This window comes from Papilio polytes, unplaced genomic scaffold (genome assembly GCF_000836215.1).
Source record: "Papilio polytes unplaced genomic scaffold, Ppol_1.0 DF821067.1, whole genome shotgun sequence".
Taxonomy (NCBI): Eukaryota; Metazoa; Arthropoda; class Insecta; order Lepidoptera; family Papilionidae; genus Papilio; species Papilio polytes.
Genome location: NW_013528137.1, coordinates 1611625 through 1626321, shown reverse-complemented (window position 1 = coordinate 1626321; position 14697 = coordinate 1611625). Strand labels below are relative to the sequence as shown.

The following is a 14697-nucleotide window of genomic DNA, read 5'->3' as shown; positions in this document are numbered from 1 at the left end:
GTGCTAAGATGTTAAAGCGGGCACTACCACTGTTATTATCTAGTTATATCTTAGACCAAACATAAGTTGCGACGAGACGGCTGGAGCGGGGCACAATGGCTGAAATCTCGGCTTACATAGACATTTTCATCTAATGTTTTAAATTATACATGGCTAAGTATGTTAACTCAATTATAATAAAACTAGCTGTTGCTCGCGTCTCCGTAAAATTAAAAATTAATAAAAAGATATAGCCATTTTACTCACAGATAAATTACCTTTCTAATGGTTAAAGAATTTTTGAAATCGGTCCAGTACTTTTTGAGTTATTACAATAAATACAAAACTACAAATCTTAACTCTTTATAATATTAGTATAAGTTAAACTAAACCGGAACTTAAAACGTTGAAAATAAACATAAATTAAGTAACTCAAAGATAAAATTGGAGTTAATGAGGGGTTGCTTTTAACTTAAATTTTATCGTTATATTTTCATTTCAAAGCAAATGGGCAAAGTAATAAAAATCCGTGCCGTTTTAACTTTTACACTGCTGTGGTTTTATATTTCGTAAGTCGAGGTACGGCGTTTCAACATCGATCTAGTTAAGTACTAATTTAGTATAGGACTTTTCTGTATTACAAATATTTTTTTTAATAATAATATCTCATTATTTTTATACTACACAATATCTGTGCAAAGTAATTTAAACCATTAAATTATTCATCCTCATAAATTTAATTAAGCAGATCCACAAACAGTAGGTTCTTATGATAAATGATACCTTTTCTTACAATAAAACATTACGTAGCGACATATTCTATTGTGGCCTTAAAACCTGACGGTTATTCTCATTAGGGTGATAATTAATTATTTCATATTAAAAACAATACATTTATATTTACAATCTTAGAAACAACGCACTTATTAAACGTATCGCATTACATTATGCTAAAATTTTCACTTACATCTCGGAGATATGATAAAAAATGTAAATGAGTGGAACCATCGAGAAATCTTAATCACATAAATGTCTTGAACCAGTGTAACCGGATTATTAACATCAGGACATTACACGTCTCCTAGCAATATGCTAAAAATAAACGAACGTGAAAATTATAGGCGCTATTAAACACCTCTAATTAAAACTGTTACTCAAAGAAGATATGTGTGTTACTGTAAAAATGTGGATATATTGTTTACCTTCATAGCAATCTCTGACAGTAAAGAAGTAGACATAGTAAGAATCTCCGTTAAAGAAGAGCAGTGAGATCCAGCTGTAGCAACCGTAGATCGGCACGATGAACAGGATACGCACGATCCAACGCTGCTCCGACGGGTTCGTGTACCAGCGCAAGTGTTGGTAAATCTGCAATGGATAGAAAACATTACGTTAGTAAACGGAACACAGCTGGATGATAGAGTAATTAAATTCTTTAACAAATGAATTAGTTTGTCAAATTTGCCTGTCCCTGTTTCCACAACTTATAAACTTATAGATATTCTTTCTGTCCAGTTTTATAGATTAAAATCGGTGTATGGTAAATGAGGATGATGGCCTCATATACAAAGTCACAGCAAATATTATTAGAAAACATCTAAACAAATATCCTTGTCTAGAATGAACTTTGACCTTGAAAGTGGAGGCTGGGATTTAAGTGGCCTAGAGCCAAGTTTAGCCTGATATTAACAGAGTAACCCAGGTCAAGGCCTGTTCGGGGAAGCCGACTGAAGCTATATAGTCATTACTTAATAACTTAGTTATATAAAACGGAAACGTTTAAGTTATCAGAAAGTATAACATAATGTACTAGACTAACTGGTTTTTTCGCATCTCTTTCACCTGTCTTTATAAAATTACGTTTAGTAAAGCAATATTTGTAACATTACTATTTAAAATTCGTACAAAAACTGTGCATGTCCAACATTTTTCTTTGAAAATGTTTTATTCGACCTAGATATGGGGACAGAATTAATTTTGCAAAAAAACACATAAAATGCTCTACAAACGTTACGAGGACGGCCTTGCTCGTAAACGTTTACCCAAAGTGTATATTTGTGCGGAAGCTACGCAACAACTTCGGGTTATAAAACAGTTATTGACCACTGTCACTCCTTGTTACAGTCCACACCTCACGGAATAAATAATATCAATAAACTACATCAAACAAGAATCTATTTGCCTTTGTGATTACAACTTGAGAGACAGCAATATTTTGAGCTTTTCGAAAAGAATGGATTAAGAAAAACGTCTACTTGATGACAATTTCCTCGTACAGCAATTCAATTGTATACCAGACATTTTAATAGCATGAACACCAAAATAATACTAGTTGTAAAGCTGCACTGGAAAATGACGTCATTCAACAAGGTCAAATGGACAGACATTTACGTAGATCTGGAAACATTTGAACAAATATTAAATGTTCATCGACAGCTGCTTGCTTCACACGAAACCCTGAGTGAAAGTAACTACAATGAATTATTCGCACAATTACGCAGAAGCAAAACGTATAAGCGTGGGCTTCTGCTATCGAAACGTGTAAAACATATCTTTTTTCAAGTATGTGCCTGTGTTATTCCAGACTATGTTCTACGTGTATGCCAAATTTCATCGCAATCCGTTTATACAGTTACGCGGCAAAATCTAACAATCATCTTTCCATCTAAACTTTTGCATTTGTAACATTAGGAACATTATTGCATTAAGAGCATTAAACAATTTTATTTAATTTGTCCCACATTATATTATTACAATGCAAACTTAAGACGTATAAATTCCCACAAGATGTTTACGTGTTTGAATGTCAGTGGCGTCCAACATTTGTCCTTAAAACTGGTTACATTAGCTTGCTCATAACATGACTCAAACGATTACCAGTATTTTGAACTAAACTTCAACTCATCCAATTATTAAAAGGTAATACATTTCATTTTGATGCAATATTGTGATTTACACATTCACACTTTTCACTGTTTTTTCTTTCAATTGAAATCATCCCTGTCATTTCCTATGAAACAATATTATTTCATACTAGTATTACGACAATGGAATTCCACGTTTACATATTACAATAGAAACAAATCATGTTTCCCTAATCGGGAAAAATTAAAAAACTGGTCGATGATTTACACGTCAACGACATATTAAAAATGATTCATGATGATAAAACTCATTTAAGTTAAATTTTGTCAATTAACACTGAAAATGACATAAATACAGTAATTTAAAACGTAATTTACATGTTATTTATGTACTACATAAGTTACATGTATAGTAAATCTGCAGTTATGCGTAATAGACATTCCACATATGAATGCTTGTATTCAAGGCATATCTCGCCCGAGTGTTTTAGCCTAGTTCCGTACATCGTATTTATCCCGCACACTAATTGAGCCAAGGTATTCAATTAGCCCATGAATCGTATTCGGAAAATCCAGTTAGTCAATAACGAATGGTGTGTCATATGCGTATTGCATGTTTTAAATAAATAATTTTAATAAAAAAATTTTTGACGAATAAGAATTGAAATGACATGTGTGTGTAAGTGTATGTCCTAATAAAATATAAAAATCTATTGTCACCCTAACCGCTGTTATGGCTATTAGAAGAAAGTTGAAAATATTGCGGTCACAGTGAATTTTCCCCATGAGCAATTTAAATCTCTAAGAGCTTATTGAACTGTTACAAAACTTTTAAAATTAAACATTTTTTATTAAATTACACATAATTTTGCCAAATTAAGCTTTTGGTTTTCATTTGTTCATTACAGGAAGTATCCTTGTCCAACTCATGCAATAGAAGGAAAACATGTCGTTATCAATTTAATATAACTAATGTTGTTTGAAACTGCCACATATAATCATAAAACCAATTTTAACTTGTAACAACTATATTTCAGTATTTGCTAAAGGAACAAGGAACATTTTAGAAAACACCTTCGTTGCAATTTCAACAGCTCTATATTCGCTTTAATGGTAAATTCCAATCGATTTTATCAAACTTGTATTATCACTGAAGCCACGACTGCGCAAGGCCCACGTCCTTTATGTTATATTTTAATGAATTTCTTAACACACAAACGTGAGCTAGGATAGGCATCCTAGGTCTTTTGGTGAGTTGGGAGATCCCGTAATCCTTTCCTATTGCACTAGAGGCCACCGAGGTGGTTTTATTGAGTCAAACCCCCACATAAAATGGTAATCACATAAAAACCCCACAAGGTAAAAAAGTCTTCTGATGGTTGTATAACAATTGACTATTTATGGTTTTAAAAGATTCGAATTTTTTGAATACGTTTGTGTCTCAGTATATCGAGCAATTTTTTTTCCGTTAAGTGCTAAGTTTTAAAACTATGATTTGGTTCATATAGATTAAATTCGCGTTTAGGAGTACATTATCAATATCCGATACGCCGATAATGTGGTAATGATTCATAAATATTGATTATGCATAGAGATAATTAAAACAAGTTTTGTAAGATAAATGTAAACAAAAAATAAATGTTACATTCAGGTAAGTAAATGTCAGACTCTGTTGTAATATTAAAAATATTTAAAAACTTGACTGAATTAAAAACACAGCTAAAGCTATAACGAATATAAATAATACGTTCAAAACACAGTTAACAGAAATAAGTTTTATATGATCAAGATATAAATAATCCTATCGTCAAAATCCAGCTATGCTTTTCGCCTTAGTATACTACCAGATGTTTTGCGACCTATTTTCTAGTTTCCTCATTCTGCCATAAAACACGGTACCTAAACATAGCTATAAACCTGCGTCTGCAGTAGGCTTTGGGTTTTCATTAGGGAACACGTTCACTGCCGCCGATTCGCTTAACAAGTCCAATTAAAATGAGTAAATAGTATCCAACGTACAAAAACACATAGTAAAATCGTAATAGCATGGAACGTGTTAAGTTAAATATGGACAGCTATGTCGACAGCGCACGAAAGCGAAGCGCATAGTTCACGTAATCTAGAATACGCGAACATTCTATTAATTTACATAATACTATATTTTAATGTAGCAATTTCGGATAAAAGACAAAAGAAGTAGCGAAAAAGTACTAATTGATTAACGACCTGTAACTGTAACCTTTAACCCTAATTAAGGGCTTGTCCCACCAAACTGTAAATTGTCTGAATCCAACGTGTAAAATATGTGATGGAGTTATCCGATTTTGTTCCGTTATCTGACAGTGATGTCATTTTTAAGCTATCTGAACCTCTATCAGCCAGTAGTGAGACTGGCCCTAAATCTTGTATCTATTTTAAAATAATATCTAAAAGAAAAGTTATTTTTCATCCAATTTTGTCATTAATTAATCTAACATCGTATCAAATAACATTTGTCTTTTTATCAAAAGTAACCAAATCTTTAAAAATCGCATGTCGTAATTTTTTGTTCGACGAGACGGTAATACGAGCCAGATAATATGCAAGAAGTCCTTCTAGTGTTCTTGTCGTCTGATACTTAACTAAGCCAGGTAGGGCAAGTGTACATAATTAAAACCGAATGTCCTACCTCTACAGCGCACATTTTAATCACTTTAATGAAAAATTCTAGTATAAAAAATACATAAAGACCGTCAAATTTGATAGATGGGATCCAATATTTTACTGTTTTTAGTTATTTCGTAAAAAAATTGATATAAAGCGAAGTGATTCTATACTTTGGACTGGCTATATTTGCCTCAATACATAGTTTTTTACATACTATAGGTTAAATTCATTAATAACTTTATATGTACGTATTAATTTCGTAAAAGCAATATGGGCACGGCCGAATTCATGTCCTTATTACATAGATTGGTAAAACGACCGTAAGAGCTTATTTTTATCACAAATTCTTAACAACTGCTGGCTGCTGTATAGATATATTAATTCCGAATGCTTGCGAAATTTAGCATTCTGTCCAGCCTTGATAAGTTGCAGATACTTTGAAAACTAGTTTGGGCACATTAGGAATCGTTAAAAATGTTGCGTTAAAATATTTAACGTGAGTTTCCACTGCTGAAACGCTGCATAAAAACGTACTGTTATCTCCATTTTTAAATGAGATGACAATATATATTTAGACGTATATTTCGTCAGTGTGAACCTAGTTATGTACATGTATCAATATAGCGTAGCGTAAAACAGGCTTCTACTATGTAACACTGTAAACTCAATGTAATAAATTAACCAAAATAACGTGCACTGGTAACTGGGGATTCATAATTAGACGACCTAAATATACAGCTCTTACATCAGGAACATTTAAATATTAAACATGTGTTCATCATTTGTTTCGATTTAGAGGAAAATAAGCGTTAACACGTCAAATGCCATCGGCACTTTAATATGTAAATGTAGAAGCATTTAACGTGTTAATTAAATTCACTAAGACTAATTACAGAAAAGGCAGTGTTCGTTTTAAAATATTAGGTATAACAGGAAATAGCCGTTAGTTGATTTTAAAAATAACACATATTTACCTATTCTTGACATAAACTGACTAACACAATACATGTTTTAATTGCATCAAACGTGGGAATAATTATTGCAATATTAAACAGATGTATTTGTACAACATTTATAGATCTATACCGGAATAAAGTCTTTTACAGTGGGTATGTATTTCCAGCAAGGTTTGCAAATCACCCTAAAGAGATCCTTTATTAAAAAAAATTATACATGCCAGTGGATATCGACAATCATACAAGAGGATTTAACCCCAATGAACCATTTATTTAAAAACTTTATTATTCAGTGTAGAATACTATAAATAAAAATAAATTCGTGCCACAGCTATAAGCAATTTAATATCGGCTTTATAACTTCGTGAAGGAAACAAAACTCTTATCACAACACAGCCAACGTGAGCTACTCGTATATTCCGTTCTATATTTACGCACTGATAATAATATGGCTTTATAGAGATTTAAATTCGTATGAGTATTTATTCTAGAATCTTAACAATTTGCAGAAACGGTTTTTACTTTTTTATATTAAAAGGTGGCAAACGCGCGAGAGGCCACCTGAATTCGCCGAGAAAGCGAAGTGATCGCTGCCCATATACATCCGCAATTGCATATGCGTTGCCTACACTTAATCAACGAAGCAGACGCACATAAAGAAGATATTACCCCTTGCTTCCTATGCGTCTTTTCCACCTGCAAACGCTTTTCCTCCCCATCCTTTCCGTATATGAAAATGGTGGGAAGGGAGACTAAAATTAGGTCTCCAGGACCTAAACTGGGGATTAAATTTTACTCGTGATATCTGCTGATTATTTCACCTAACTTATATTCAAGTACTTTACATAAATATGAGGTTGAGGTGTAAAGCGAAGCTTGTGAATGGGATCGCCAACGGCCTATAAGTCTTGCCTTTCTATCTACCTCCTTTCAGTGGTTGATGATAGAGCACTACACTCTTTACAAAGTGTGTTTGCTTAAAAACCACTTAAAGGGTAAGGATGAAAAATATCATTTGTAATCAAAATGGTGTTATGCGAATTTCATTTACAAAAACTGAAGTTTAATTTGTGCATTAAAATCGTGTAATTACTTATTTCGTAATTTGAAAAACAGCTTCAATCACTTTATTAATTTTCCATGAATCTAAAATAACTAATCAGTTAATGATGGCAAAGATAAAATCGGAATAGACAGGATTTAGGTAACAAGACCTACTGACCTGTGAATAAATTAACTTGTCATCTCACCAATGATACGATTTTAGAATTTAATTAACATAGACTATTACTTCCTGGTATTATTAATCTTTAAAAAATATACCCTAACACAACGAATAACGTGATGTGCTGCTTCAACTTTCTTATAACAGAGTAACGTTTTTCTTTTTAAATTAATCATATAAAAAAATCAATACTATTACTTTACGTTAAGAAATAAGGGTGTCAACCCTACGGGTGTCTCTACGTAGAGAAAATTAAAAAGATGACGTGGGCGTATCACTCTGCTAACAGAATAAGCTATTACGAAATAGATATTTATAGAAAACATTTACTTACTAATACTTAATACATTTCTAAGTAAAGATGAATTATTGATTTTTATTGTTAATAGACATTAAATATATACTTATTTGCTTTAACATTTAATACCAACATATGTGTACAGTCAACTGCATAAATGTGTTTACGTTTAAAGCTTCAGAAACTTGAACACTATTGATTTCAAAAATATGTATACATGTATTCAACCATATACTCCTGACCAGAAAATCACGCTATTGACTAATATTTACACACATATTTTTAAAACTAAAGGCTTATACAAGTATTTAAAATTTAAAGTTTCAATAAATTCATATTTATGCAGCTGATTGTACCTATTGAAATAAAGGACTGACCAATGTGGACAGTAGACATTACCACAAGATATAGTGAGATATATGTACCTGTTGGCAAGTGATGAATAAAGCTGTCCAAACGCAGATTCCGGTGATTACTTTCGCAGAGGTGGTCTGCAGGAAGACCGGCTGTTGTAGAGGCTTGAACATCTCGTGCACCGCCGCAGCGATCGGCTGCGCAGTCACGTTGATCGTCTCCGTTGAACCCATACTGAAGAAAACACATTTCATTTTAGAAAAATCTTCCTATGACACCTCATTTACAAAACCAGTCATGATATTAGGGCTGCTGATCCTGGTCTTCAAATTGAAGCCCACTATACAAATTCAGTTTTAACTGAACAGTTTGGATGTTCAGTTAAAACTGTCAGAATTGAGTTTATATAGTGGACTTAACATTTTTTATTACAACTATTGTCACAATAAGAATTGTTTTAAGTCTATCAATGTACAGAAACACATTACTTATTCCATCATTGTTTTATCCAAGAGTAAAAACTAAAAAGGTGTTTGTTATCAATAGTCTTGTGCCTTAGATTTACTCTAATAAATTGAATTAATTTGATGCTACATATGTAATTTAATATCCATCTGATATTTGAAATATTATTTTTACAGAAGTTATATATTTGTGTAAGTTTTGTTACTGCCAGGAAATGTAAATCTTAAATACTTTTGTTTTAATTAATGTTCCTATTTATAGATTAACTAGCTGTCGCCCGCGATTCAGTCCCTGTGGTATTAAAAAACAAAGTAAGTAGCCTATTTGTTCTTCCAGGCTACCCTCTACATCTATGCCAAATTTAATTGAAAACCGTTCAGCAGTTTAGGCTACAAACACTAACAAACATCAAACATCCATCCATCTAAACTTTCACATTTATAATATTAGTATGAACTATGATTTAGGGTAAGGTTTGATTATGGCTTAAATTAAGTTAGGTGTTATATTTATCTTTTTGAAAAACACTATTCATGTTACACAAAATGGCATCTACATTATTTTATATGTGGTAATACTAAAAACAGATGTTAAGTATAGGTTAGTTATATTATCATGTTCTATAAAAAAGTAGGTTGACAAATTATCTAATATGTCTTCATTCATATTTTTAATAGGAAAAGTTGTTATTCTAGATAATAAGAATGCATTAACTTATCACAAAGTACATCTCTAATTACTGTTTGTCCACAAACTAATTACTGTGTTACAACAGAGAAAGTTGTAAGTAATTAAGTACATTTGTAGAATTTACATTTTTCTGCAGGTAATATGGCAATACAACACTGGTAAGATTATCAATAAAAAAGATTATATATCATTTTGTTTCATTTTTTGTCTGAGAAACTTCCGATAGGACTATCTGTAGAAGAGGATGGTACTAAGTTCAATATTCAAAGAAAAGTTTACAAATCATAGTGTTAATGCTGCACAGGGGAACCTAGTGCAGGAGGTAAGGCTCTCATGAAATGTGTACATTTTTAAAGTGAAATAATAAAGGATTTAATGTATATCAATACAAAAGGGTTACATAATTAAATATCAATTTCAAGGTAAATGTATTACAATTGATTTTATTTCTTTTAAATTCATAGACAAATATATGTAATTGACTAACATGAGTAAACAATGATTCTAATGTTATGCCATTCCAATCACAAACAAAACATTGAATTCCTCACTCTGTTGTATGTTAGCTACCAATGTAAACATCATAACAATAAGATTTTTAATAAAGACAAAGAATTGTTTATGATCATTTCAATATCAATAAATTATTAATAACTATTTTTGTTTTCATATTTATGGTGGTAGTAACTAATTCATAGATGCATGGCATTGTAATGTAAGTAACTACATTTTTTATGTAGTATTTGGCTAGACCATAAGCAACAAGAAAACTGTTTGCTAAAGTGTTGCTGTTATTAGACAGGCAACAGGACAAAACAAAAGCTTAACATCCAGTCCTTTGTCAATAATTGATAGGAAAGGGAAGACCAGAATATGGAACTTGTCAGAAGACATGTGGAAATACTATGAATTCACACATATCTTCTGTGTGGTTATTGTGTTATGTATTTTCTCATTTTATGTAATGCACGATCCTGGAATTCAATTTTAGCATACTTCTCTTGAATAACCCACTATACCAATGAGCAGAGTGCTCAAACAGCTTGGTCCTACCTAATTGAAGTTGTAAAAACCATATAATTTCAATTTAATTTTAATAAATTTGCATAGTTTTTATGCCTTTTACATTATTTTTTAATAATAACTCATGACATAATGTCATCCATATGAAAATAAGACTTTTTTTACTATGTATATATATTTATAAATGCTACATGATTGAATCCAGGGATGTAAATATAGAGTAAACAAGTCATATTTGCAAAATAACATGCTTTTATGATATACAAAAATACTGTTTTGTTAAAATTGGAATTCAAATGTTACCATGTTTTATACCAAGTTTTAATATTTCAACAAGGAAAAAATCTTACTCAATTGGAAATTACTAGTAGTTTGAATTGTTTTTAACACTTTTTCAACTGTTAAATGTGCAATAACCATATCATTTCACCTAGATGATAAGTAGGACAGTAAAGTTGCCAGAGAGCTCATACAATATACAGCTCAGCACAGATGTTTTTACTAATAAATGAGATTAAAAGGAATATTGGTACAACAAATTGAAACGGAACTCGTACATTGGAGGTCACACATCTTGACATTTTCTTGTTTAGACTATACTACGAGTGAAGGGTATCCTTTGCGAAATTCACGTTTCCATGTAATAATAACTTTCAAAATAAATAATAATTACCTGGTTATGGACCTTTATAAATGTATTCTAACTACGTTGGCCTTTTGTTTCCAATCAGACGTCATTCGTAATCAACACTCCACATATTGTCTGAACTAATGAACGACACACAATCTCATCGATTTTCTTTCTATTATGAAGATCGTATGAGATTTTAAAATATTTCACCACCCAACGAATATAAACACTTCAACAACCAACACTGCACTAAATATTAAACGAATAGTTTGTTTTAGCTATTCTCAAAATATTTTTCACTGCGGTCGTGACGATTCGTAATCACAGATTGTAATATACTGAGCTGAGGTAAAAATAAAAGTATAGCAACACATTATCATGATTTTTTATTCGACTTTTTCTCTCAACTTCGATTTCCACTCGACTAAAATACACCATAAACTACGATACGTTCGATATTTACTCTTTGCCAGGTACCATTTCATGCAAGTGTTGCTAGGTATTTTATCAAAAATTAAATTATTTATTCAAAAAATGAAGAAAGGATCGAAAAAATATCTTAGGATAAGTTTAAAAAAATATACTGTAGTACCTACTGTATTAGATTTTGTATTTTGCAAAGTATTTCGGTACTTTCTCTTTTATATAGTACATTAAATTAGCAATGCTATAGAAAATTGATAATCTATTGGGTTTACGAATTAACGATCGCTTTCGTAACAACATCCCTCCGCCCATAGACAATCAACAAACTGAAATGAAAATGTCCGTCGTAAAAGTTACGTTTTTATTTTACTGTGTGACCGTGTAAAGTTGGTGGCCAGCGATGTGAAGTTTTATCAATATTATCATTAAAAAGAAGTGTACATTAATTATTAAAATGATTGTCCAAGATCCTATTCAGGTAAACGTTATCGTGACCAAACCTATGACTGTCACTAAAAATTTTTGCATCGAATTATTTTCAAAATATTTTTTTAACACCTACAGGTAATCGTTTGGGATTGTCTCAACAATTATGAATACGACAATGCTATATTTTTGGCTGAGAGACTACATTCTGAAGGTGATTTAGACATTTTTCTTACCCTCAAATGTGTTTAGTTTTTAATCAATACATTTGATAATCTCTCGTGATTTAAGCGTTTATGATTACTTTCATTTTTAATTGCAGTTGCATCAGAGGAAACAGCATTTTTATTGGGTACCTGTTACTACAGAGCTGGACGTGTAAATGAGGCGCATCATTTATTACAAAATATATCACTGACATTGCCACAATCAAGATTTCTTCTAGCTAAATGCGCCATAGAATTAAAATCGTAAGTTAAATTTCTATTACAACTCCTATAATTATAAAATAATTTAAGTGGATATAGATGGTTCTGTCATGAGACATATGTACAATATAAAGTTCCAATTAGCCCTTTTTTCTGTGAAATTTAACTATTACTAATATTATAAATTATAAGGTTAGTTGGATAGATGTTTGTGACTATGTGTTTACATAATGGCTTAATGGTTCATGCATGCATGATCACTGTATGGAAGAATGCAGGCTACTTAACAACTTTAAATTTTAGCAAATAAAATTGCTAGCAAAAGCTTGTCTAACATGTGTTCCCATTTAATTAAAGATTTATCAAAATAACTTAAAAACAATACCATTGCAGTATTGTTCTTCCACTAAGTGAAAAACAAAGAGGTCACTAATTGTTTTTATATTGTCAATTATTACTATTTCAATAGATTTACCCTTAGATTTGACTTTTTAATTAATCAAACAAGAACAGGATTTCTAAAAAAGCATTTATAAAAGTTATTCTTTTTGCTATTCATGTGAAATTAATCCTTATTACTATTTTCAATATATACAAGATAGACTTTCACAAAGATATAAAATGTTGAATTGGTTAGCAAAATAATTAGCTTTTTATTGGCAGTTTTTGTGATTGGTAAACAAAAGCATATTGTTGTAATTGTTGACCATATATGAGTGTAAAGTACAAAAGATAAGAAAGCTTTATGATTCTGTGAATGAACCATTGTGATTTCTTCTTCTTCTTGTGTGTCTTTTTACTAGATTGTACCATTGGTATAAGATTTATGTGAATTTCTCATTAAACACATCAGATTTTTATGTAAATGAAATCAGCTTCCAGTTTACACCTATGGTTAAGGTTCTTGGCACTGTAATCTCTATAAAAAATAATCTCATGAACATTTTAAATAAACAAGGCCACCTTGCTCACATATCGTAGTTGTTAAACCTCATATTAGTATTTTTTATGCATGAATAAATATTTGTTCCAGGTACAAAGATGCTGAAATCATATTGGGCACAAATATGGATCATGTTGCTTCAGAGTTTGGTGAACAAGCCCCATATGCACTACAGCTCCTGGCCAAGATTTATATCATGACAGAGAGAAGAGGCAAAGCAGCAGATGCACACCGCAAAGCACTATCATTAAATCCATTCATGTGGAAATCGTTTTCACAACTATGTAACATGGGCGAGAAAGTGGAGCCACACCTAGTGTTCCATCATAGTAACACCGATTTTTCATTCGGTGTATCAACTTTAGTGAATCTAGTCAGCAACTCAGAAAATATATCCTTTGTTAATACCAACATTCCTAATAATACCAGCGTGAATGCTATTGTAACTCCAAATAATGTGTCTTCTAAAACACCTATAACCATGTCCACAACCATCACTCCGGAACCCCAGGCTCCAGTTAAACGCATGCACAGTGTGTTCAGCGGAATGGCACCTATACCATTCTCACCATCGTTTGGTATGCTACCGATGGATGAATCTCCCGTTCTATATACACCGACGTTAACAGACTCTAATGAGCAAAAAGCTATACCTAAGATAGTTAATTCACTGCGAGCTCAAATGGGCCAGCTGAAAGACGCCGTGTTCAGTCCCGCGCCGCGCTGCACGCTCGGCCCCGCGCCGCGACGCTCCTCCAGACTGTTCAGCAATAATAATAGTAGCTACTCCGTTAAGGAAAATAATAAGTCACCAAGTAGAAAATTTGTAGCACCTAAAAGCCCTTCTAGAAAAAGCAAACAGAGAACAGCTAAAAATATTAAAGCGAATCCAGTGGAAACCATTGAAAGACCTAAAAGTATAGAGACAGTAACACCAACTATTACACCAAAGAACTCCAATGCCGTAGCTTTGTTAAATTTATTAAAAGATATGGGTGAGGCTTACAAATCTCTGTTGTTCTTAGATTGTAAATATGCTATAAAATTATTCCAAGAGTTACCGAGCAAACAGCTAGCGTCGCCCTGGGTGCAGACTATGATAGCTCGGGCTCACTACGAATTAGCTCAATATGAAATGGCCGCTAAGGTGTTCGCAGAGATACGGAAACAGCATCCGAACCGTACGGAGGGAATGGACATATACAGCACCTGTTTATGGCATCTACAAAGAGAGGCTCAATTATCCGCTTTAGCACAAGAACTTGTAGAATTAGACAGAAACGACTCCATCGCCTGGCTGGCCGCCGGCAACTGCTTTTCTCTTCACAAGGAGCGCGAGACTG

General features: G+C 32.2%; 2 protein-coding genes across 2 annotated transcripts in view; one reads left to right on the top strand and one right to left on the bottom strand.

The window, feature by feature from the left end:
* LOC106109663 (transmembrane protein 184B) overlaps positions 1 to 11478 on the bottom strand; it is a 17868-nt gene extending 6390 nt beyond the window's left edge. Inside the window, exons 1-3 of the mRNA XM_013291247.1 lie at positions 11174 to 11478; positions 8394 to 8556; positions 1156 to 1347 (exon numbers count right to left, since the gene is read on the bottom strand). Coding sequence (XP_013146701.1) covers positions 1156 to 1347; positions 8394 to 8555 — 354 coding nt within the window. The 5' untranslated portion in view covers position 8556; positions 11174 to 11478. The remainder of the gene's footprint in view (positions 1 to 1155; positions 1348 to 8393; positions 8557 to 11173) is intronic.
* Positions 11479 to 11853: 375 nt separating this feature from the next.
* Positions 11854 to 14697, top strand: part of LOC106109662 (cell division cycle protein 27 homolog) — a 4149-nt gene continuing 1305 nt past the window's right edge. Inside the window, exons 1-4 of the mRNA XM_013291246.1 lie at positions 11854 to 12035; positions 12122 to 12197; positions 12306 to 12453; positions 13445 to 14696. Coding sequence (XP_013146700.1) covers positions 12012 to 12035; positions 12122 to 12197; positions 12306 to 12453; positions 13445 to 14696 — 1500 coding nt within the window. The 5' untranslated portion in view covers positions 11854 to 12011. The remainder of the gene's footprint in view (positions 12036 to 12121; positions 12198 to 12305; positions 12454 to 13444; position 14697) is intronic.